At 39.2% G+C, this 24,718-nt stretch overlaps 2 protein-coding genes across 4 annotated transcripts in view; both read right to left on the reverse strand.

Moving 5' to 3' along the window:
* Positions 1–1,084, reverse strand: part of LOC130550420 (NACHT, LRR and PYD domains-containing protein 3-like) — a 29,201-nt gene extending 28,117 nt beyond the window's left edge. Inside the window, exon 1 of the mRNA XM_057327885.1 lies at positions 1,014–1,084. The gene's annotated coding sequence lies outside the window, so the exon portion shown is untranslated. The remainder of the gene's footprint in view (positions 1–1,013) is intronic.
* Positions 1,085–3,728: 2,644 nt separating this feature from the next.
* Positions 3,729–24,718, reverse strand: part of LOC130550419 (NACHT, LRR and PYD domains-containing protein 3-like) — a 59,334-nt gene continuing 38,344 nt past the window's right edge. For all 3 annotated transcript variants that reach the window (XM_057327882.1, XM_057327881.1, XM_057327884.1), the window contains 11 exons: positions 21,541–21,742; positions 19,594–21,349; positions 19,301–19,474; positions 12,915–13,088; positions 12,512–12,685; positions 12,136–12,309; positions 11,615–11,788; positions 7,241–7,414; positions 6,863–7,042; positions 6,279–6,452; positions 3,729–4,192 (listed from right to left, as the gene is read on the reverse strand). In XM_057327882.1, the coding sequence (XP_057183865.1) occupies positions 4,123–4,192; positions 6,279–6,452; positions 6,863–7,042; positions 7,241–7,414; positions 11,615–11,788; positions 12,136–12,309; positions 12,512–12,685; positions 12,915–13,088; positions 19,301–19,474; positions 19,594–21,349; positions 21,541–21,742 (3,426 nt within the window). In that variant the 3' untranslated portion in view covers positions 3,729–4,122. The remainder of the gene's footprint in view (positions 4,193–6,278; positions 6,453–6,862; positions 7,043–7,240; positions 7,415–11,614; positions 11,789–12,135; positions 12,310–12,511; positions 12,686–12,914; positions 13,089–19,300; positions 19,475–19,593; positions 21,350–21,540; positions 21,743–24,718) is intronic.

The raw sequence follows: 24,718 nt of genomic DNA on the forward strand, positions 1-24,718 counted from the left end.
TGACTTCCAAAATCTGCACTGTTGTGGAGCCCTCCGAGTAGAAACATTCCACAGGTTAATAAAAATATGCTATTCAAAACTGTAGCTAGTAGCTAATATATTTATGTGGCTTAACCTTTCTACATGTATCTAAAATAAGAAAGGTAGCAACACTATAAAAAAGGTTACGTTACTTCAACCCATTGTTGAATCAAATATGGACAAACCCAACTGTTGGGTTAAATGAACCCAGAAAAGGGTTATATTTGACCGAACAATGGTTTAAAACAACCAAGCATTTTGGGTTGAAACAACCCATCATATGTTAATTTATAACCCAACAGGGTTGTCAATTTTTGACGGTTGAAACGAGTGTATGTGTACTGTGTTAAGCAATATAATAACCCTGATAAATGCACCTGGTTTTTGTAATGGAGCTACATTTTGGTACTCCGTGCTTAGAGTACTTGTATTACTGCCTTTACGTGCAATTTACAACCTGCACATGCAAGAGTTGTGCTTTTCCGCCACAAAGTTACGGTATATCACAAGTTATTTTCTTTAACATTGTATGTAATAAGTTTTTCACTGGGTGAATATAGCTGATTCTAAATAGTGAATTATATTTTTCATATATTTTCCTTATAACTACATAATACAAATGCAATTTGACAAACAAAATTCAAAAGAGCAACTTCATAACTTGTTTAGCTGGAATATCAACTTTCAATTCCCAGATGAGCAACAGCACTACATGTAAATTTATGCAACACTTGTTTGTTCAATTTAAAACATAGACAGGCTTATATGTTGCCACCGCAGCTGTGCCTTTTGGTATTATGTTGCTAAATTTATTAAGAATATAACTAATGTGTCATTCTGACGGTTTGAAAGGTAAATATTTGCTTTGTCAAAAGCAGTTTGTAAACAACTTTATGATTTAGTGATTGTATCATCTAATATGTTATATGCAGCATCAAAGTTTAGATGTTTGAGATCAGGATATTCATATTTCATAAAATAGCGATACTTACTGTATTATTTATTCTCTTTATCTTAAGTTTTCCGTCCCATTGTGGTTTATGTTCCTCGTATAGTTTTTTCTCTTACCAAATGGACACAATACTTTCACTTTTGCTTAAAGGGACAGTTTACTGCCTTAGAAGTGTCAAAGTTAGATTGCCAAGGAACATGCTAAATTCATTTATGTCTGTCTGGAGAAAGGTGTCTGCTAAATTCATAAATCTAAAAATGTAAATATGTCGGTGTGTTTTGGATGCATTAAGCCTATTGATCAATTTTGCTGGTAGACCAAATAAGTGCATTACAATAGTTTAACTTGGAAGTAAAAAAAGGCATAAAACAATCTTAGTTTAACATATCAAATATATACCTGCTTCTATGCGACTTTTAATTAGACCTGCAAACTCACAAGTTGACAAGTACAAATTAAATCTTTATAGTGCAGTCTGGGGGCATCCCTCCGTACAACAAGTAAATAAAGTATTTCGATGCACTCTGACAAGAAAACAAAGGGAAAAGATTTTGTTAAAAAAGTTTTTATGAATATACAGTATATATATATATATATATATATATATATAGTTAAATATAAATATATTTACACCACCTTACTTGAACTTTTTGGCACACCAGTAACAACTTCAGTATTTTGACCTGCAGAAGTTTTTCATGTGTCCGTCTTCGCTTCTTGCATGTACCTAATGACCATTGTAAACAGGGGTGGACTAGGACTTAAAATGTGGCCCTGGACTTTTTCACCGGGAGCGGCCCACAACACCCAACTCACAACATAACGTAACAGACCAGGGGCCCGTTTTCAACCAACACCGAGTTAAAATGTGAACTCGTTGATTTACACTAAGATGCGAAACTTTGAGTTTTTGGTTTCAGAACAGCTGATTTGAGTTAGTTCTATCAACTCTGGGTAGGCTTAACTTGAGTTATGCGCGTGCACCACGACTACGACAAGCCATGATCAATGGAGCTCTGATATTACAATTCACCATGGCAACGGCACCAAAAAAGCAACATGGCTGCAGAAAGCACTTGAGAGCGAGGTACACTTTCCTCAATGTTCTGCATACAGGGGATTTTCTAATGTGCTGAAAATTACTTAAGTTTAAATTAATAAATGGATCAAGAAATTATATAAATGAATCAGTAAATGAATGAATGCAAAAAAATTAAATTGTAAAAAACATTGTATGTTCTCACTCCCCATCTGTGTTCCAGCGATAAGTGTGTCCTTGTGTAAATAAGTCCTTGTGTATAGGATAGTTGTTAGGGTGTCAGACTCATATCAAAGTCAGACTGATCGCTGGTTCGAACCCTGCTCAGAGCAGATTTGGATATGAGCGTCTGCACATTTAAGTTGGTTGATTATTACTTTTATCTATTCATTTCTGCATTTGTTTGCATTTATTAATTTCTTTATTCATGCACTTTATTTACACACTTTATTAAGTTCTCATCCTGCCAAGAATACTAACATTTGTGAGAAAATGTAAATGAAAGAATCTGCCCTGATGTAATACACGGCCACGATGGCTGATGTTATTGATGTAAGGATGGATGAGATATATTTTGATATATCTGATTCACTGTAAAGAAAAATGGTACAGTTTTAATAAAAATGCTTTTTTTTGCAACATATTACACAAGACTAAGCTACACTTAACAGGACAAGACCTCACCCACACGAAACACGACAGAGTACAATGATCCAACACAAGACAGAGAACACAGGGGCATTAAATAAGGGGACAAATCAAAGGGGAACAGGTGTGGGGCATGAACTAATTAACAACCAATAACGAGGGATACAAAAGGGCGGGAACACAGACAAGGACCAGCCAAAAGGGTCAAATTGACGCTCTCCACACATAACATGGGATCCTGCCACAAGATCAAGAAAGACAAGATGAGGTAGAATCACGACTGCTAACTATTATTTTATATCAGATAGTTATAATAATAATATTTTTTGTGTGGCTTTAATAAGCTTTTTAAAACATTAAATAGCAATTTGACGGAAGTGTGACGTAATTTCATTGCCTGTGATAATAGTTTTGCAGTTTGTTAAAATCCTCCATGCAAATTAAATCCACCATATATACACATAGTCATATCTTATGCCTTACATGCTATAAACTTATCTGTTTCAGTATGTTTTTAGGCATGCCCACATTGAGCAACGGCTCCAGATAGCCAGCCCGCCCCTGCCTCTGGCTCCTACCTGGTGGTCCTCGCCTCCGCTGCTGGCTCCTCTCTCCTCGGTCACCACCGCCGCCTCCCCCTTCCTCCCTGTTGGTGGATCCACTGTATTCACTTACAAAGCCTTAACTGGTTTAGCTCCTGCATAATAGAGCTTCTATCACACTACAATCTTTGAGATCACACTCCGGACTTTCGATAGTACCTACTAGGATAACTAAATTCACCAAGGGGGCAGAACATTCTCATATGAAAGCACTCTTAAAGCAATGCAACATTGTAAAAAGTGCTATTTAAATAAACTTGAATTCAGTTGAATTGAATGAATAATGATCTGCCCATCTCTACAAGATCAGCAAAATCTTTAGAATAGGCCATTTCTTCAACATCTGTAGTTATTACTGTAGTAAAGAAATCTAATTATGAAAATATATCAAGACAATAAAAATACAGAAGACACGAAAAACATTGTATTATAATGCAATGACATTTTTATTCATAGTACTAGCAAGCGTTTTGCAGATCATTTTATTTCATGGGATGTACTGTATATTAGTAGTTTTGACATTACAAATAATTGTCTAAAGATTGTAACCAGTTTCTATGTAGAAAGATGACTGGGTTTATGATAAATACATTGAATACATCAAATACTCCCCTGAAATGAAATATACGGGAATCGGATATACATTTCATTCAAAGGCTTGTATTTACATTAGTACTTTATAGACTAATGTAAAGAAAATATTAAAATTGTATATAATTTACAGACTATGAAACATTTTATTATTCATGTATTAACTGAAAAATACAAAAACATTAAACTGTATAGTGCAACTCATGTTAAGCTCTGCTGGTTCAGGGCTTCTGTTTGTCCAGTAAGAGGCAGTAAAAAGCTTTTGCTGCTCATGACTGAAGACACTTCTTTGACTTTCCAGTTAAATCTGTAGGTGACTGTAGCAGGTCCGCTCCAATACTGTAAAATATATATTTTTTAAAAACTTTAAAAATCGGAATGAAGACACTAATTATTTAATTCTGTGGCACCTTTGACTTTGTAATCATTCCTACTATGGTAGTCAATGGTGCCCCAGAACTCATAGTTGCTAACATTCCTTCAAATATCTTTGTGTTCAACAGAACAAAGAAATTTGGAACAAGGTTTGGAACAACTTGAGGGTGAGTAATTCACAACAGAATCTTTAAGGGTTTTCCAATAACGGTCAGAAATGTCTCTGCTGACTTCAAGGGTTTAACTTAAGAATTCAATAAACTCTCCTGGCATATGGAAAGATGTCAGGTGCTCTTTTTGGACAGACAGGCCTAGGTATGAAAAACAGAAGACTAGTGGATGCCTCTCCTCAGAGGCTCTATCCAAAGAGTGCATGGCTAGCCGAAACTGCAGCACGTAAACATTGAGAGCAGTAGGGGTCAACCCTGACCAGACACGCTCTTGTAGGAACTCCAGCACTGAACCAACTGGTCAGTAAATTGGGTTCAAGTGGCACTGTTTACACCACCATACAAAGAGCTCTCAACTTTAGGGCATTTTTTTGCATCTTCATCTGTACATAGCCACAGATAATAATTATTAAAAATTACTATAACTGTGAATGGGGTAACACGCCAAGCTTTACATGGCTGCTCTATGGAGGAGGTCCTGTCTTTTTACCAACTAATGATTCTCTGGAGCCGGGAATGGGGTGCTTGCCAAGCAGTGTGCAAGCGTTTTAAACATCTAAAACGCTCTATTTGTTTCAGGCATGTGATTGTAGGTATGGTGGTTTTTCTATTACAGTATTAAGTTTTTCTATTATTTTTTATTACAGTATTAAGTTTTTCTATTATTGATTGAGTTTTTAAATGAGACAATGCATTTAAACTAGTTATAGGTCTCACACACTTCTCTAACACAGAAAAGACTATGAGTCTCATATTAAAAAGACCATGATCTCATGGGTCAAAGGTTACAGGCCAAGTTGAACATCAAACAGCACCATAAGACATCCTTTGCACGCAAACGCTTTGCGCACACACACAATATGTACTCTTCACACGAGATCTGGTCTAAAATGCATGGTAGTTTTTGAAATACATGTAAGCTAGGGGTAGTAAATGTCAATATGACATACATTCGCATTTCAGAGATGGATGTGTTTGTCTGTCATACAGTAGCAACTGACAAAATGACATACATCCATATTTTAAAGATGGATGTATGTACATATATTTTTTAATCCTTTAAAAGGTTTCGCCACAGTTAAAAGTTAACGTAAACAGTTTGATATATAACTGTGGAAAGTCAAAAGAGGATGGGCAAACAAAAATAAGTGATGTCATGTAGAACCTGATTGGGAGAAGATGATGTTAGGTAAATATGATTGGTTTAAACTGTGATAACGACTTGAGAACAGTGTATAAAAGATGGAGTCAGAAGTGTATTTGTTGGGCATCTACAGATGAACTCTGTGTGTCTCACTTTGCTTGCTCGAGCAAATAAAGATTGAAACCTCTTGAAACCTGGCTCTCTGGTCTTCGTGAATTCTTTCAACATTGGCAGATCGACTTTTCGCCACGACATAGGTAGGCTATATCAATCTTGAGACATACGTTTGAATGATAGAACTTTTACATTTTGATTTCAGAAAGGGCTACAAGTACACTAAAAAACAAATGGTGCTATATAGCACTAAAAGTGGTTCTTGGCTTGTAATCAGAGGGGAACCACTTTAAGTGCTATATAGAACCATATTGGTGCTTCAGTGGTCCTTTAGGATGACTAAGGTGCTATATAGCACCGCTTCCGTATAAAAAACCTGTTAAGCCACTGTATGGTTCTTCAATGGTTCTATATAGCACCTCAGGCAACCCAAAGAACTCAAGAACCTCTGAAGAACCACTGGAGCGTTAAGATATGGTTCTATATAGCACTTAAACTGGTTCCCCTATGATTACGAGCCAATAACCACTTTTAGTGCTATATAGCACCATTTCTTTAGAGTGTACACATAGTACATACACACACTGCAACTATTAACATATAACAAAATAAAAACACTCACTATACTTTCTCTAGTCTACAGTGTGGATCCTTCAGTAGATCAGAGAGCAGCTTCACTCCTGAATCTCCTGAATTATTATATTTCAGATTGAGTTCTCTCAGGTGTGAGGGGTTTGACTTCAGAGCTGAAGCCAGAGCAGCACAACCTTTATCTGAAATACCGCAGTCAGACAGTCTGGAGAGAGAAAAAAGAATTTAAATGAAAACACACTACCATTGTTTATTAAAAATACAATTAGAAAACAAGGCCTATTTAGGGGCCAACCCCCAAAGGGGCTGTATCCCCTTTTGCTTCTGTTGGTATTCTTCTTCTTCTTAACCAATAGGAGTCTATGGCAGTTGACACCGCCCATTACAGTAACGGCCATCTTGAAAAGTACAGTATTGCAATACCTGATAAACCAAAAGCCTTTTACAACAAAAAGTAAGAAAGAGATGGTTCTTTAAAGAACCTTTGACTAAATGGTGCTTTGTGGAACCAAAAATGGTTCTTCTATGGCATCGCTGTGAAGAACCTTTTAAGCACCTTTATTTTTAAGAGTGTAGTCAATTAAAAATTTAACAATGAAATGAAAGGCCACTTACTGTAGTTTTTCTAATTTACAGTGTGAATCCTTTAGTAGCCCAGAAAGCAACTTCAATCCTGAAGCTCTTGGACCTAGTGCATTAAAGTTTAGATTGAGTTCTCTCAGGTGTGAGGGATTTAATTGTAGAGCTGAAGCCAGAGCAGTACAACCTTTATCTGAAATAGTGCAGTTTTCCAGCCTGAAGAAAGAAAGGGGAAATTCTTTTACAGCTCACTTTTCGTGTGTGCACAGCAAAGACAGCAATAACAAATGTGTTTATTTAACAGAAACAAACATAAAAAATCATACCTTAGAAAAAAAAGCATGATAACCTTAAACCTTTTTCATAAATTATAAAACTAGAGATACAACTATATTAAATAAATAAAAAACTTACTCTAGTTTCCTCAGTTTACAGAGTGGATCCTTCAGTAGATCAGAGAGCAGCTTCACTCCTGAATCTTCTAGTTGATTATAGTTCAGATTGAGTTCTCTCAGGTGTGAGGGGTTTGATATCAGTGCTGTGGCCAGTACAGCAAATTGTTTAAATGTAATATTGCACTTTGCTAGTCTAAAGGAGAGAGAAAAAGACCAAATTTACAGCCAAAACGTAGAAAGTGTCAGAAATGTCCTTCCAAACAGTAGATGTACTGGTAAGACTAAGGTCAGACTACTTGTTAAACGTTAACATGTTAAAACGTAACTATATGAAAATACATTTTAATACAAGCTGACAAGTGGGCTTTATATGTACTAACAATAAATACCTGCCTGTAGATTTTCCACATTTAATGCTAATGAGATTGAGGTATGCTTGGGTTTAGGAATAACGGCATGGTTAGGATTAGGGGTTACAGTTTTGGGGTAATGGTTGGTTGGGTAATGGTTTGGAAGAACTGGCCCTCCTGGTTGAATCATGTTTCTCCCAATACTTCTTTCTTCATACAGTATATACACAAGTGGAGTTTGTATTCATTGCCACTCTTACCTTTGGCTTTCTCACTGGGACATTAGGTTTAGGGATTTTCTTCCAGTAATGCAGTGCATTTTATTCACATTTTACTGGATCACTGCAGTATATTTCATTTATTTAACTGATACTAACAGTAACTGTATATAAATAACCAATATAAATAACCATGATTACCGATATTGTGTTAATATCATGCATATTTTAATGTCATAACATAAATAATCCAGCAACAGTTTGTTTGACATATAAACTGTGGCAGCTATAATGCACCTATTTAACATTTTGTCTAAAGAGCCACCATGGTAAAAATGGCTTTCCCTGCGTTACTACACTGGTATTTTAAGTGTGATTCATTGGCCCAAAGAGAAATACTAAAATAAATTTGACCAATAATGTAATTGGATCAATAACTCAATCATTTTTGTCACGGTTCTGCCTTCTTGTTTCTGAACTTCTAGTCGTGTGGCAGGATCGGGACAGAGCCCTTAGGTTTTATGTGAGAAAGCCATGAGTTGTTTATGTTTTTACATCTCACGTGCTTTCTGTGTCTTGTCATTGGCCCCGCCCCTCTCGTTTCATGTATTGCCTCCCTGCCTTGTCTAATGTTTCCCACCTGCCCTGTGTTATTATCCCTCGTTTGTGTTCCCTTTAAATAGTCCTCATGTTTCATTGTCTTGTTGCTCCTTCGTTGTGTTTGTAATATTACCGTGTCGTGTGCCTTAGACTTTGCATGTTACATTAACCTGTGGATTACCTGTTTGTGGATACCCTTGTCTTGTCTCACCTTGCTTTTCATTTAGACGTTGTTTCGCCAGTTGGTTTTGTTAATTTATTTTTGCCCCCCGTGGGAAGTTTTTGGTTTACCTTTTGATATATTTTTAGTTACCTTGTCTGTCCCCCATCGTGGGTGTTTTTGTTCTTTATTATTAAAGATTGTGTTTAACCCCTTCACCACCGCTGCTGCCTGCAATTGGGTTCTTCCGCCACGCCAGCCCTGACACATTTTAACTGGCTAGATGTCTCATAGTATTAAATTATATACCATATATTGTAGGGCTGTGCAAAAATATCGATACATGTAACTATCGCAATTTTTTTTTTTCAATAGTGTATCGATAGTGATACCTCTACTATCGATATTTTTTTTAAATCATGTCATATACATACATACGGCCAAAAGTAAGTGGAAGCGAGCATTGCGAAAAATATAAGAACGCTTCGAGCTCTCAGAGCTGATGTGTGGGTGTGCTCTGGTTTTCAAAATAAGTCATGGAGTAATGAGTTATATAAAATAATGCTGTTTGTAGGCTTCGCAAGTCATGACACAAGTCACTTGGCTACTGCAGTGCATTAGACAGAAAGTTTATTAAGAAAAGTAACAATGACATTTATTGTGCTTTCACGGATGTGACACCAGCGCATTTACAGCACGGATGAAGCAGGGGTTTTATATTATATATCCATGTTCAGTGTTTTAACTGTAATCAGGGCTCGACATTAACGCTTGTCCGGGACAAGTAAATGTTTTGTATGGGCAAGTGAGAGAGAATTTTACTTGCCCGACTGGACAAGTAACTTGAAAAATGAACAGTGCGACATATATGTAGAATAATAAGAATATATGCATTAGCAGAGCAGCGTGTTTGTCGTGGTTGTGCTTGTTTGTGTGTGACAATAATCAATGGCGCACCGTACTGAGTCCACGCGGACGCGTTATCCTGTTTTAAATGTCATCTGGCTGTTCTGGTGTCTGAGTGAATTATGTGCACAGTTTAACATACAACACGAGTGATGGTCGAGTATTTATCTGTGCTGCACTGTATGAGGATATGAACACATGAACTTCATCTCCAGAGTTGCTCTGATAGTTTATTTTACGAGCGTTTTAGTGTTTGAGTGAAGCTATCTGCAAACAAGCGTTTTCCCAAAGACCCGTCAAAATAAAAGTCCCGTTAAATTGAACACTCAGACAAAAATACTGTAGTGTACTATTGAAAATTGAAGTGCCCTTGTAGTAAATTGATAAACACTGTATACTATAGTAAAGTTCAAAAACAATATAGTAGGAATTTTACTGCAGTTTACTATAGTAAATACTATAGTAACCTACAGTAATTTATGTGGACAAATATACCACTATTGTATAGTAAAAAAGGAAAAACACAGAACTTAGAAATATTAAAACAAATTTAGGTAATGTAAAAATGATACGGCCCTAATTTATCCATCTGTATGTAACATTAATGTCTTTTGTCATTTATCTGCCTATTCATGATGAACTACACTTGCACATTTCTGCCTGTGCTACCAAACTTTAAACCTCTCTAGCACCAGTGCTATGTGCAAAAAAAGTTAATTTACAGCCTTAACACTAATAATAATTACTGCTTGCCTTTGTTTTATAGCAGTCACGGACAGTAGGCCTATAGCCAAATTCAGGCAGCCAAAGCGGACACTAGTTAATATGCTTAGAAGCAAACTTGACCAATCTAAATCCGAAACAATTATATTGATTATATTATATTATAATTCAAATGAAATATCATTTTTTTTATCTTTGGACAAGTAATTTTTGTACTCGGACAAGTGAATGTCAAATTTACTTGTCCGAAGGACAACCACATGACAATGCTTAATGTCAAGCCCTGTGTAATGCACCACAACAGCCAAGTGACTTGCGTGAGCCGCCTTATTCCCCTGTGCAACCCACTTGAGGGGCGCAATCCACAGTTTGAGAACCCAAACCTCTGATCTAAAGGTCCATGCATCGCACATCATCGCCACTCTGCAGAGGTAAGGGATGTTTTTACACTTATCCTTACAGAAAACCCCCGGTGGTGCACAGCATGTTGCATTTCTAGCTCTACTTTTGACATTTTCTATTGAAAGTATTGCAATATATCGCAAATGTGTATCGTATCGTATCGAAACACATAGCAATATATTGTATCGTGACCCATCTATCGTGATATGTATCGTATCGGGAGGCACTTGCCAATACACAGCCCTAATATATTGTTTCTTTTCTCATAAAGTACTGATTTAAGTTTACGAGCCTTCAGATAAATGGATCCTTAACATTCAAAGGTTTAAATGTGATGCATTTGTTGATTCAGTCACTCTAACATAGAAACGAAATACAATCTAAGAAACAGTTATTTGTATGGATATTGTTATTATATTATACACTTTTGTATTATGCATGTAAAGCTACTTTGCAACAAGAGAAACGCTATGTAAATATATTTGGATCGAACTGAAATAGATCCATGTGAGATTTAATCTGTATTAGACAAAAAATTATTATCCACTGAATTGTCAATTAACAATTTTGAATATCTTCGAAGAAAAATGTTTGGGCCCTGTTTAACAGACAAGGCTTAAGTCTAGTCCCAGACTTAAATAAATGTTTGAGCTGTTCTAACTGAAATATCTTAAAATATGTCATGGTTTTGTCTCAAGATTCATACAGTACCAGTAATGTGTTTTTTCTAAGACACTTTTATAAAAGCGACTCACATATTCTAAAGTAAATAAGGCCTAGTTCTGATTTAAGATGAACCTCGTCTGTGAAACCGGACTTGATGTGTCAAGTACAGTATATAATGTCATATCTGAGGCATTTGAGTATGGGCTATGAACATTAGGACAAACCAATGAAAAAACAATATCAATAACATTATTCTATAGAAACAAACTCAAGAGAAAATAACTCAAGAGAGCATTATAAAATGCATTACAACTAATTTCACAGTTATGTCATGTATTACAGTCATAATGCAATATAATAACACTCACTGCAGTTTTTCCAGTTTACATTGTGGGTCCTTCAGTAGATTTGAGAGCTGCTTCATTCCTTTTTCTCCTGGTTTATTTCTTCTCAGATTCAATTCCCTTAGGTTTGTGAGGTTTGATGTCAAAGCTAAAGCCAAAACAGTAGAAATGTCTTCACTCAAACCACTGTTTTCCAACCTAAAGAAAAAAAAGATGTTTAATTTTAAACTACTTAGCTTCAAGATTGAATTACTAGACATAATAATAAGTGTGATCTAAACAAGAAAAGGAACTTGCATATGTAAAAGGTCTGTGTTGTAATAAACCGGTGTTAGTTTGTTCTTCGCTATATGCGGATGTCACAACTTCCCAACTTGCAAATATGAACTTGTGCCACCATAAAATATACGTAAACAAAATTTGCATGTATCAACAGACAAAACAAAAACTACAGAGAGAGAGAGAGAGAGAGAGAGAGAGAGAGAGAGCGAGAGCGAGAGCGAGAGCGAGAGAGCACATTTGAATAACCTGACATAAACACTCACTGTAGTTTTTCCAGTTTACTGTTTGGATCCTGCAGAAGATCACAGAGCGACTTCAGTCCTAAATCTCCTGATTCATTATCACTGAGATTCAGTTCTCTCATGTGTGAAGGGTTTGATCTTAGAGCTGAAGTCAGATCAGCAAAACCTTTATCTGAAATACTGCAGTGCGCCAACCTGCAGAGAGAAAAACATTTATTTTATAAGTTATTATTATTAAGATCATATTATTATATGTTAAAATAGCTGGGATTTTCCACGTGTCTGTTATAAAAGTTAAAGTTCACTTCATCAAACAACTTAAAGATTTTAATTTTGCTTGGAAATGTAAGTCTCAAAAGTTCAAATAGGATAACAGTATGTTGGCTTTGTGACTTACTGTAGTTTCTGTAGTCTGCAGTGTGGATCCTTCAGTAGATCAGAGAGCTGTTTGACTCCTGATTCCCCTGGTTCATTACGACTCAAATTGAGTTCTCTCAGGTGTGATAGGTTTGACTTCAAAGCTAAAGCCAAAAGAGCACAACCATTCTCTCCAACAATGCACTGATTCAGCCTTCACACAGATCAGTCAGCCAATTAAAAAACAATAATTGTGGTTTATGTTTATTATTTAGATGTCCCATGTAGTTCTTTTAAATTCTTTTAAGATTACTGTCAATATATTTTCATATACAGATTATTTTTTGAACGGCAAGGATTCAAGGATTCACATAATATTTTAATTCTCACAACTGGATAAATAATGTGATGAAAGACATAGATAATGAAATAAAAACCCTTACTCTAGTTTCCTCAGGTGACAGTGTGGATCCTTCAGTAGTTCTGAGAGCATCTCTACACCCAAATCTCCTGGATAATTATAGTTCAGATTGAGTTCTCTCAGGTGTGTGGGGTTTGATCTCAAAGATGAAGCTAGAGCAGCACAACCTTCATCAAAAATACTGCACATTTCCAGCCTGCAGAAAGAGAAATTTGCTTTTTAACAAGACTAATAAACTTTTAGCTGAATTATTTAATTATTTTAAGCATTATTGTGTGTTGTGGACTAAATATGCTAAACACTGGTTAGGTAAATAATGCACCTTAACCAGGACAGTAATGCTGATTTTGGACAGTAATGCTGATTTTTGGACAGATTTGTTTTTGCAAGTATAGGAACCATACAGAAAAACAGGATGGCCATAATCTTGAATGACAGCACAGTCAAATTCAAACCTCGCAACTCTCGAGTGCAAAGCATATCAGGTATGCTTAGCTTGTTATGTAAAATCGTCTATTTATTTAAATACTAGGTACGATTTAGTAAAATAGCTAAATAACTTTACCTTGTATGTACAGTATATCTGCATATATTTCTGACAAGGAAAATATTAGATTGTATGTACATCTATTACATTATTATATCATTATAGGATCTTATATACCTAGTAGAGTGTATGTAATGTTTCTGTGTAAAAGTATTTTCTGTGTTTTGTATTTCAGCACAGGTTTACTCTAACCTGTGAGCGTAGGCCAGGAACGTTGGGTTAAATGCGGTTAAGATGTGTATTAAATGTTGAGTTATTTTCTATTTCTAAAATATTTTCAAGTATTACTTGTGCCCGGTTTCACATACAAGGCTAGTCCCAGACTAAAATAAATGTTTGAGCTGTCGTGCCAAATAACTTCAAATAAAAAATAACATATCTTCAAACAATTGCACTGATATATTTGGTCTTAAGATGCACACCAGTAATGTTTTTTCTAATGCAATTTTATAAAAGCAACCAAAATATCCTAATTCAACTAAAATCCTATTCGCACAGGATTAGTATTATCTGGGGACCTCTGGTCATTTGTAATAATCGCAGAGATTGTCTGTGATCTTAATCCCGTGCGAAACGGCCATGTCTGTAATTTGTCAAGTAAAAATTCCCCCACAAATTACCTACCATATTTTGACGAACACCAAGGTCCTGTGATAATATTAGTCCAGTGCGAATCGGCATCTCTGCCATTTGAAATTTTGAACAAGATTTGGCGGGATCGTATCTAATTTTTTCAAGGTTTCTGTGCACCTTTTCAGTCAATTTACGCAAAGAATGGAAGCTGCGTTGGAGTGTTTTCACAGTATTTTGGGTGCTGGGTTATGTCGCTACATACCAGACAACAATAATATTGGCAGTGAGAAAATATTCACTGTAAAAAAACATGACAGGATCAGAAGAGCGAAACAAAAAAGAAGCAATATATGGCTATGGATGACATGCATGGCAGCATGCGGTAAGGAACATTCATCTGTTTACATACAACTACACCTACAACGACAAGACTTTCACGTAGGGCTGTCAACGGTAACACGTTAACGCATGCGATTAATTATTTCAAATTAACGTGTGAAAAATATTTAACGCAATTAACGCAGCATCCGTTTGTTTTGACATCCTTTGTCTTGCGTTACATTATGTAATCACGCTCTTATTCGTGTACAGGCTTTTAAACCACTTAAGCGCTATTTGAAACAGTTGCTTTGACATGTTCAATGAAGATAGATAGCTTCTAAACTGTGGGACGCGGCAAAACGCAACGCGAGGTCCAGTCTGGTGTGTTCAGTAACGGGCTAAAGGCTGCCTCGGTGAATCTCTTGTCAGACAGCGCATCCGTGTTAAGCTCTCTTTCGTGAGTTTATGTTTAGAAAGAGGGAAGCGCCTTCACGTCATTTCCGGGAGATAAGTCAGTAAATTCGAGTAAAATCACAGAGTTCACTTATCCAGTGCGAATGCGCAACATGATCACAGACAATCTCTGCAATTATTACAAATGACCAGAGGTCCCCAGATAATTCTAATCCTGTGCGAATAGGGTTTAAGACATAGTCCGGGTTTAAAGCTACAGTTTGTAAAAACCGCCGCTAGAGGGCGCACGGTCAAAACAACAACAATGCTGTTGCTTGATGACGCTGTGAAGGAGCGTGGAATAATGGGATCTGTTGTCTTCAACTCCACCGCTGAATGGGAACGAGAAATCATGTTAGCGGATGATTGTGGTCCATAAATAAGTGACTGCTCGAATCAAGCTAGTGCCTTGCTAGATGCTGACACTACTTACGCATTTGTCCACGACACTGTTGTCATGCGGTTTCTACGTCAGTAAAGGCGGTAACAATGGGTAACGTGGACATGACGCCATTTACAGGCGACTGCACAGCCCCGTGTCACTGTTTAGAATGGCAATTTTCTCACGATTTACAAGAAGTTGGAAAAATTTGAGATATTGTAAGTACTCACAGCTGAACAAAATATATAACACTAGCCTACACTGTAAAAAATGACACAGCTATTTACTTAAAAAAATTAAGGTAACAGTATTACACAAAATATTTTTAAGTACTTTAAAGCATATTTTTAACGCAATATTCCACGAATAAATCAAGTAAAATTACCTAAAATATTTAAGCACGTCACATGATAAACTTTAAAAAATCAAGAAGAAATACTATTTTGAGCATTGGAGATAACTTTAGTTTAACATTTATTATTGTTTATAACATTACTAAGCAAGTAATTATAACATTATCTTTCATTTTATTCTAAAGCACATAAAATAGCACTTTTTCACAAAAATGACTCTCCTAATGCTGTCGCTGTCATGGCTCTGCTTCCTTAGTCATGTTTTCCTTGGTCCTGTAGCAGAGCCATGACAAAGTCTTTGGTTATGTGTGGAGAGAAACATATTATTGTCCGTTTGACAATAATATACGTTCTCTCCAGTGTCTTGTCATTGGCCCCATTACTCTCGTTTCCTTGTGATCTTTCCCTGAGTGTTTAATGTCCCACACCTGCCCCGTGTAATTATCCCTTGTTTGTCTTCCCTATATATACCCTCTTGTTTCTTTGTCTTGTGCTCTTGTATTGCGTGTACGTATGTTTATGTGCGGTTCATGTGTAGATGCATGTTCTTGTACCTTGTGCCCGTGTTCGTTCTTGTTGAAGTCTTTGTGTTCCTGGTTCTTGCCCTGCCTGTGTTCCCTTTCATGTTATTTTTGGTAAGACGTTTGGTCATTGTTTTAGTTAGTTTATTGGCTGTTCTTGTTTTCATTTTGCCCCCTCATGGGAAGTCTTCTGTTTTATATTTCTTAGTTCTGTTTTCCCCCATTGTGGGTGTTTTTGTTCTGTTTTTGTTTTTTGTGTATTAAAGTCTCGTGTTAACCCCTTCACCGCCTGCCTGCTATTGGGTTCTTTCTGCCAGTCCGTGACAGAATACAAGAGCCCTCCCAGAACCCAGCAGGCAGCGGTATGAACACTGGACGGTCCCACCTAGCTCGCCGCCTCTGCGGACTTCGCCAGGGAAGCGAGAGTGTGGACGAGTATATGGAGAGGTTCTTTGATGTCGCCGAGAATGGCGTCTTTGGGGAGGAGGAGCTGGCAGTGCTGTTCAACTCCGGTCTCAGGAATCCACTCTCAAGGGCGGAGATNCAGTAAATTCGAGTAAAATCACAGAGTTCACTTATCCAGTGCGAATGCGCAACATGATCACAGACAATCTCTGCAATTATTACAAATGACCAGAGGTCCCCAGATAATTCTAATCCTGTGCGAATAGGGTTTAAGACATAGTCCGGGTTTAAAGCTACAGTTTGTAAAAACCGCCGCTAGAGGGCGCACGGTCAAAACAACAACAATGCTGTAGCTTGATGACGCTGTGAAGGAGCGTGGAATAATGGGATCTGTTGTCTTCAACTCCACCGCTGAACGGGAACGAGAAATCATATTAGCGGATGATTGTGGTCCATAAATAAGTGACTGCTCGAATCAAGCTAGTGCCTTGCTAGATGCTGACACTACTTACGCATTTGTCCACGACACTGTTGTCATGCGGTTTCTACGTCAGTAAAGGCGGTAACAATGGGTAACGTGGACATGACGCCATTTACAGGCGACTGCACAGCCCCGTGTCACTGTTTAGAATGGCAATTTTCTCACGATTTACAAGAAGTTGGAAAAATTTGAGATATTGTAAGTACTCACAGCTGAACAAAATATATAACACTAGCCTACACTGTAAAAAATGACACAGCTATTTACTTAAAAAAATTAAGGTAACAGTATTACACAAAATATTTTTAAGTACTTTAAAGCATATTTTTAACGCAATATTCCACGAATAAATCAAGTAAAATTACCTAAAATATTTAAGCACGTCACATGATAAACTTTAAAAAATCAAGAAGAAATACTATTTTGAGCATTGGAGATAACTTTAGTTTAACATTTATTATTGTTTATAACATTACTAAGCAAGTAATTATAACATTATCTTTCATTTTATTCTAAAGCACATAAAATAGCACTTTTTCACAAAAATGACTCTCCTAATGCTGTCGCTGTCATGGCTCTGCTTCCTTAGTCATGTTTTCCTTGGTCCTGTAGCAGAGCCATGACAAAGTCTTTGGTTATGTGTGGAGAGAAACATATTATTGTCCGTTTGACAATAATATACGTTCTCTCCAGTGTCTTGTCATTGGCCCCATTCCTCTCGTTTCCTTGTGATCTTTCCCTGAGTCTTTAATGTCCCACACCTGCCCTGTGTAATTATCCCTCGTTTGTCTTCCCTATATATACCCTCTTGTTTCTTTGTCTTGTGCTCTTGTATTGCGTGTACGTATGTTTATGTGCGGTTCATGTGTAGATGCATGTTCTTGTACCTTGTGCCCGTGTTCGTTCTTGTTGAAGTCTTTGTGTTCCTGGTTCTTGCCCTGCCTGTGTTCCCTTTCATGTTATTTTTGGTAAGACGTTTGGTCATTGTTTTAGTTAGTTTATTGGCTGTTCTTGTTTTCATTTTGCCCCCTCGTGGGAAGTCTTTTGTTTTATATTTCTTAGTTCTGTTTTCCCCCATTGTGGGTGTTTTTGTTCTGTTTTTGTTTTTTGTGTATTAAAGTCTCGCGTTAACCCCTTCACCGCCTGCCTGCTATTGGGTTCTTTCTGCCAGTCCGTGACAGTCGCATGCAGAGCATGCTGGGAACTCTAAATTCACTGCTCAGTTAGGGAAATTAACTTAAATAATTCATGTAGTTCCACCACAAAATAATTAAATAAAGATCCTTTATCCAATTTTAAGTGGGTTGAACATGATAAAATTAAGTTGAATTCACTCAATTATTTGTGCATTTAGAATTCCAAGATATTTCTATAATTTTATCTTAATTTTGGTTAAAAAAACAAGAACACAATTGTATTAAGTCAAGTTTACTCAATTAATTTCATGAAATCTACTATGACACAGAATCATTTTTTACAGTGTAGTGGTTTTTAGATATTTTATTGCAAAATTATTACAAACTGCACCTTTAAGCTAAGCCTTGTCTGTGAAATCGGGCCTTGGTATATTATGTTGCTGTTTGAGCATTAAAAAGGTCTGAAAAGTTACAATGCTCAAAGTCCACTCCAAAAATCTCCTAACAGAAAAGAACTACAATGCACTTGTTTTATAAAGTCATTATATCCCTCATTTGTGTGTTTCTTCGAATAGTGACATATATATGAGTGAAACGGCTGGAAAGACGGGCGGGATTTGATTTTATCCTGGTCAGTGTAGTCCCAGTCTGAGACATACATCATGCAGAGAAGAAGTAGTTACACCGTATCTATACCGGACGCGGCGCGATGTGGGATTGTCCCGACGCATCCAGTGTGGACAAAATATAAATATACTGTATATATAACGAGTTCTAATGCGTCTATTGTCTTTTGTTGCGTCACATCGCACCGCGTCCGGTGTAGACACGGTGTTAAAGTTTGTAATAAAATTGTGGAAATTAAATAAATAATGACAAGCATGAGTAAATGATTTTTAATAAACAGTACTTCATACTTGTGTTAAAAGACACACATAATGTGGTGTTTGTCACATGTAGCAGACCCATTTTCTGTTAGTGGGTAATGGCTGCCTTTTCCACCGGCCACAACTACAATATTTTAGACTTGTGGGAAACCCTCCACCCACCTACCCTAACTAATGAAAACCACCCACCACTGTAAGTCATTGAATTGATATTGCTATTTAATTTTTCCAGTACAGGAGTGTTGTGCTGTTTACAGATGGTCTCTTCTTGTCAACGTGGGTTTTGTTGATCAGAATAAGCTGTAAACCAAACCTCATTTTCAAAAATGCATATATTTGAAATTCTTACTGTAAAGTCTCCAATGTACAGTGTGGATTCTTCAGTCCAGCAGAGAGCAGCTTCACTGCTGAATCCTGCAGCTTATTGTTACTCAGGTTCAGTTCTCTCAGAAATGAGAAGTTTGAGCTGAGAACTGAGACCAGCGCTGAACAGCTTTTCTCTGTGAGATTACAGCCACTGAGGCTGAGAAAGAAATATTCCAATTGATTGTATTAAAGGAATGTGTGTTTGTACCTAATTTAAAATTGTTAGTAGTTAAAAATGTTATTGAACTCATGAGTTTTACATTATAAAGTACTCACTCTGCTTTTCTAGATGCTTTGACGACTGGCATCAGTCTCAAAAGACACTCTTCTGATGGCTCATATTTACTCAGTTGAAATTCATCTAGCTCCTGTTCTGAGCTCAGCAACACAAACACCAGAGCCGACCACTGAGAGGAAGAGAGTTTGATTCCAGAGAGCCCACTGAAATCTGCTGTGCTGCTCAGTAATGACTGGATGTCCTTCACTAGAGAATTATCATTCAGTTCATTCAGACAGTAGAATAGATTGATAGATTTCTCTGTAGACAGATTCTTCTTGATCTTGTCTTTAATGTACTTGACTACCTTCTTTATTTTGTAAGATCTGCCTCCTGTGTTTTTCAGGAGACCTTGCAGGTGAATCTGGTTGGACTCCAGGGAGAGACCCAGAAGAAAGCGAAGGTAAAGGTCCCAGTGTCCATTCTTACTCTGCAAGGCCTTGTCCACTTCAATCTTCAGAGATTCTGTAAAAGAATCATCAGATTGTTGTCCTTCATCCTCAAAAATGCAAAAGAATTTGTATAAAGCTGCAAAAAACTCCTGGACACTCAGATGAACAAAGCTGAACACCTTCCCCAGGTAAAATCCAAACTCCTCTCTGAAGATCTGGGTACAAACTCCAGAGTGCAGTGATGCCTCTTTTACATCAATGCCAGACTCTCTGAGGTCCCCCTCATAGAAGATCAAGTTTCCTTTCTCCAACTGTTGAAAAGCCAGTTTTCCCAGTGACAGAATACTCTTTCTAGCCTGATAAAGATCATCTTCATTTTCCCCATCATATTTCTGTCTCTTCAGTTTGATCTGAAATATCAGGAAGTGTGTGAACATTTGAGTAAGAGTCTTGGGAATCTTAGCTTCACTCTGTTCTTCACTCAACATTCTCTGGAGAACAGTGGCTGATATCCAGCAGAAGACTGGGATGTGACACATGATGTACAGACTTCTTGATAATTTGATGTGTCTGATGATTCTGTTGGCCAGAGTCTGATCATTTATTCTCTTCCTGAAATACTCGTCCTTCTGAGGGTCATTGAATCCTCGTACATCTGTGATCAGATCAACACACTCAGGAGGAATCTGATTGGCTGCTGCTGGTCTGGAGGTGATCCAGATGAGAGCGGATGGAAGCAGATTCCCCTTGATGAGGTTGGTCAGCAGCACATCCACTGAGGCTGATTCACTTACATCAGAAAAGTTTTGATGGTTTTGAAAATCTAGATGTAGTTGACACTCATCCAGACCATCAAATATAAACATGACTTTGTAGTCTGTAAAATCTCCTAGGTTTATCTCTTTCATTTCTGTAAAAAAATAACCAAGAAGCTCATTTAACCTGAGATTTGTCTCCTTTATTAAGTTCAGCTCTCTGAAAGGAAGTGGAAATATAAAGTTAAGATCCTGATTTGCTTTTCCTTCAGCCCAGTCCAGAATGAACTTCTGCACTGAGACTGTTTTTCCAATTCCAGCGACTCCTTTAGTCAGCACACTTCTGATGCGTTTGTTTTGTCCAGCTGTAAAGATGTCATTGCATTTGATTGGTGAGTCCTGTGCCTCTGGTCTCCAGGATGTCATTTCAATCTGTCTCACCTCATGTTCATTATTGATGTCTTCACTCCCTCCCTCTGTGATGTAAAGCTCTGTGTAGATCTCATTTACAAGTGCTGAGCTTCCTTGAGTTGATATACCTTCTGAAACACTCTTAAATTTCTCCTTTAGTCTGGATTTTAGTTTTTGCTGGTGCACAGAAATCAGTTCTGGTGAGTTAAAAGAGATGAAAACTAATGAGCAACACAAAGACATATATCAAACATTTTAACAATTCTGTTCCAGTCTCTTATTATAAATCAGACAGAGTGAGAAATCCCATCATGCACTGCATGCTTAAGTATTCTGGATTAGATCATCATAGCTGTTGATATAAAAAAACATGACTTAGAGCTCTTACTGGTCAGCAGTGTGTTGGCGAGGTTCATCTGGTTCGTCTCTCTCAGGATGTGCAGCGTGATCTTCAGAACACCCTCCTTTACTTTGCTTTGACCCTCATCATCCTCCTCTCTCTTGGAGCATTGTGGGTAACTGGAGCTCAAGAGCATTTTGAACTTCTTCAGTTCATTTTTAATCAATGAGATCATTTTGTTCTCAAGGTCCTGAAATCAATGTTCAGTCACAGTGATTTTCGAGTAAATGCACTTAGTTTCAACAAGACAATAAGTGGTTAAACAGTAGGATCAATGTACAAGAGTCAAGAATTTTACTAGACCTACTGAAGATATTTGCGAAACAACATTGAATTATGTCGTATCCACTGCTATAAGTGAATAAAGATTATTAATAAAAACCAAAGATCTTTCAGAACCACTGTTGTCAAATTTTTAATACAATAGCAATATTTAAGGTTTGCGGAATGAAACTGTTCTGGGAAAAACTCTTCGCCTCATTCTCCCAACCAATTAAGCATGGCTACATAGCATTAAGAAAACATGCCTAAGCAAGGCTTGACATTAACACCCGCCAACCTACCAAATACGAGTAGATTTCAGCTGTGGGGGGTAAGATAGCCACGCCCATTAGCCACTTTGACAGGTTAAATCTAATTCTTAAAATTCATGTGAAACAATAAATTAATTGCATTAATCAACGTGACACCACGAAACGACTTGGTTACGGATGTAACCTCAGTTCCCTGATGGAGGGAACGAGACGTTGTGTCGAGCCGACAGATGGGGTTCGTCCCTGAGAACCAATCGCTTCCGACTTTTGCATGCCGGACTCCGCCCCCGGATATCCGGATATGAAAGGGAGACGGTGTGCCTCATTCATTCACCTTAGTTCTGAGGAGCCTGAGACCTCTCACGACTGCTGCAGTGGGCAGCACGTGTTGTGGCAAGAAGGACACAACGTCTCGTTCCCTCCATCAGGGAACTGAGGTTACATCCGTAACCAAGACGTTCCCCCTTTCTGTTGGTCTCTCGACGTTGTGTCGAGCCGACAGATGGGGTTCCTATGGAAAACACCACAACACTGTGCCCTGTCACAATCTCTAGCGAAGCGATGGTGACTGGCCTGGGCGTGTCAGCCGTGAGCACTACCGCGAAATTGTAACCTACCAGTGGGTAGGTAGGGGGTCCCAGAGCTTTACTTGAAAGGTGGGAAGGTTCCTGTCTTCGGCCTCACAGGCGGCGGCCTTGTTTCTCTAACAGCGAGAAGCCGCCTGGTACCGTAAGGCCACTGGGTAAACGCTACTTCCTCAAGCGGGGGATGCGCTACAGAGACCACTTCCTACCGGAGGGAGGAGTTTAGTGGAGATACCAACATTGTCTCACCGATGGGGGAGAACTCATGGGAAGAATGTGTGGACTGAAGGAGTTAACCGCGAGGTGGAGGTCCACCTAGGGAAGGTCATGGGTTACCAAGGTGGGAACCAATCATGAGGATACATCAGATGGAACCGCCCTGCTGGGGGGTTACAACGTCCGGTAGCACTAGGTCCGGTTAGAGCTATGTTGTGTATAACTCAGTTGGTACCCGGCCTAAGGGGCAGGGCTGCTCTGCCCAGCCCGCCCGCAGGAGGTGCTTGCTTAGTGATGAATGGAATGCCTGTTCTTCACCCAGTGGGGGAAGAAGGGAGGCTAGTTTAGTACGCTGACCCCCTTAGGAGAAAGGGGGGAAGGTACTGTCATAGGCGTACACCCTACCGGTCGCCAGTCTTGCCTGATGCCTGCAAGACTCGAGCTGATACCGGTTTTATGCGGAGGCTGTAGGACCTCGCGAAGGTGATGGGTGTAGCCCAACCCGCAGCTCTGCAGATGTCTGCCAGAGAGGCGCCTCGAGCCAGTGCCCACGAGGAGGCTGTACTCCGTGTGGACAGAGCTCTCACCCTGTGGGCACGGGCGATCTTAGGACAGGTACGCCGTAGTGACGGCGTCCATGATGCAGTGCGCCAATCTCTGTTTGAGACAGCCCTCCCTGCTGATCTCCAAAACAGACAAAGAGCTGCTCAGAGCTCCTGTGGCTCTGCGTGTTGTCCAAGCAGAGGCGCAATGCGCGTACTGGACACAACACGGATGGGGTTGGGTCTTCCTCCCCTGTGGGGAGCGCCTGTAAGTTCACCACCTGATGTAGGGGGAGTGGTGGGAACTTTGGGCACGTAGCCGGGCCGGGGTCTCAGGATAGCGTGAGAAACACCGGGCCCGAGTTCTAGGCAATCTGTGGACACGGAGAATGCTTGTAGGTCCGCTACCCTCTTGAGCGCCATCGCGAGAGCCGTCTTCATCACGAGGTGAAAAAGAGCGGCATCTCCGAGGGGTTCCAGGAGCGCATCAAGGTCGCAAGAGGGTACGGAGCGCGGGTGAGGCAGTGCCTTCCCGCACCCCTTAGGAACCAATTGACCAGCTGGACTGCTCGGGGGTGGAGTTGCCACTCTGCGCGAGGCGTCAACTGACGAGAGAGCGCATCGGCTGTCTGTTTCAGGTCGCCTGGGATATGTGTGGCTCGCAGGGATCTGCTCACCTGCGGACTCCACAGGAGGAGGCGTCGGGCGAGTCGTGTTAGCTGCCGCGAGCGAACGCCACCGTGGCGGTTGAATACACTACGGCAGTTGTGCTGTCCGACCGGACCAGCACGTGCTTGTCCTGCACGACAGGTTGTAGCCCCTTCAGTGCAGGTAGCACATCCAACAACTCTAGGCATTTGATATGCCTGCGCAGGCGGGGGCCCGTCCATCGCCCCGACACTGCGTGCCCGTTGCACACAGCACCCCAACCCTGCAGGGAGGCTTCTGTCTTCACCACGACATGCCTCACCATCCTCCTGCTGCCGGTGTGCCATGCTCTCCAGGGAACTCGACTCTGTAGCCAGTGTTGGAGCGGTCTCATGTGCATCAACCCGAGGGGTATCACCACCGCCGAGGATGCCATGTGCCTAGGAGCCTCTGAAATTGTTTCAGGGGGACCGCTGACTGCTTGAAATATTCCAGGCAGTTCAACACTGACTGAGCGCGCTCTGTAGTCAGTCACGCTGTAATGGAGACAGAGTTGAGTTCCATACCAAGAAAGAGGATGCTCCGCACAGGGGAGAGCTTGCTCTTTTCTCGGTTGACCTGTGGTCCCAATCGATCTAGGTGC

Source organism: Triplophysa rosa, unplaced genomic scaffold (genome assembly GCF_024868665.1).
Source record: "Triplophysa rosa unplaced genomic scaffold, Trosa_1v2 scaffold30_ERROPOS127347, whole genome shotgun sequence".
In the NCBI taxonomy this organism is placed as follows: domain Eukaryota; kingdom Metazoa; phylum Chordata; class Actinopteri; order Cypriniformes; family Nemacheilidae; genus Triplophysa; species Triplophysa rosa.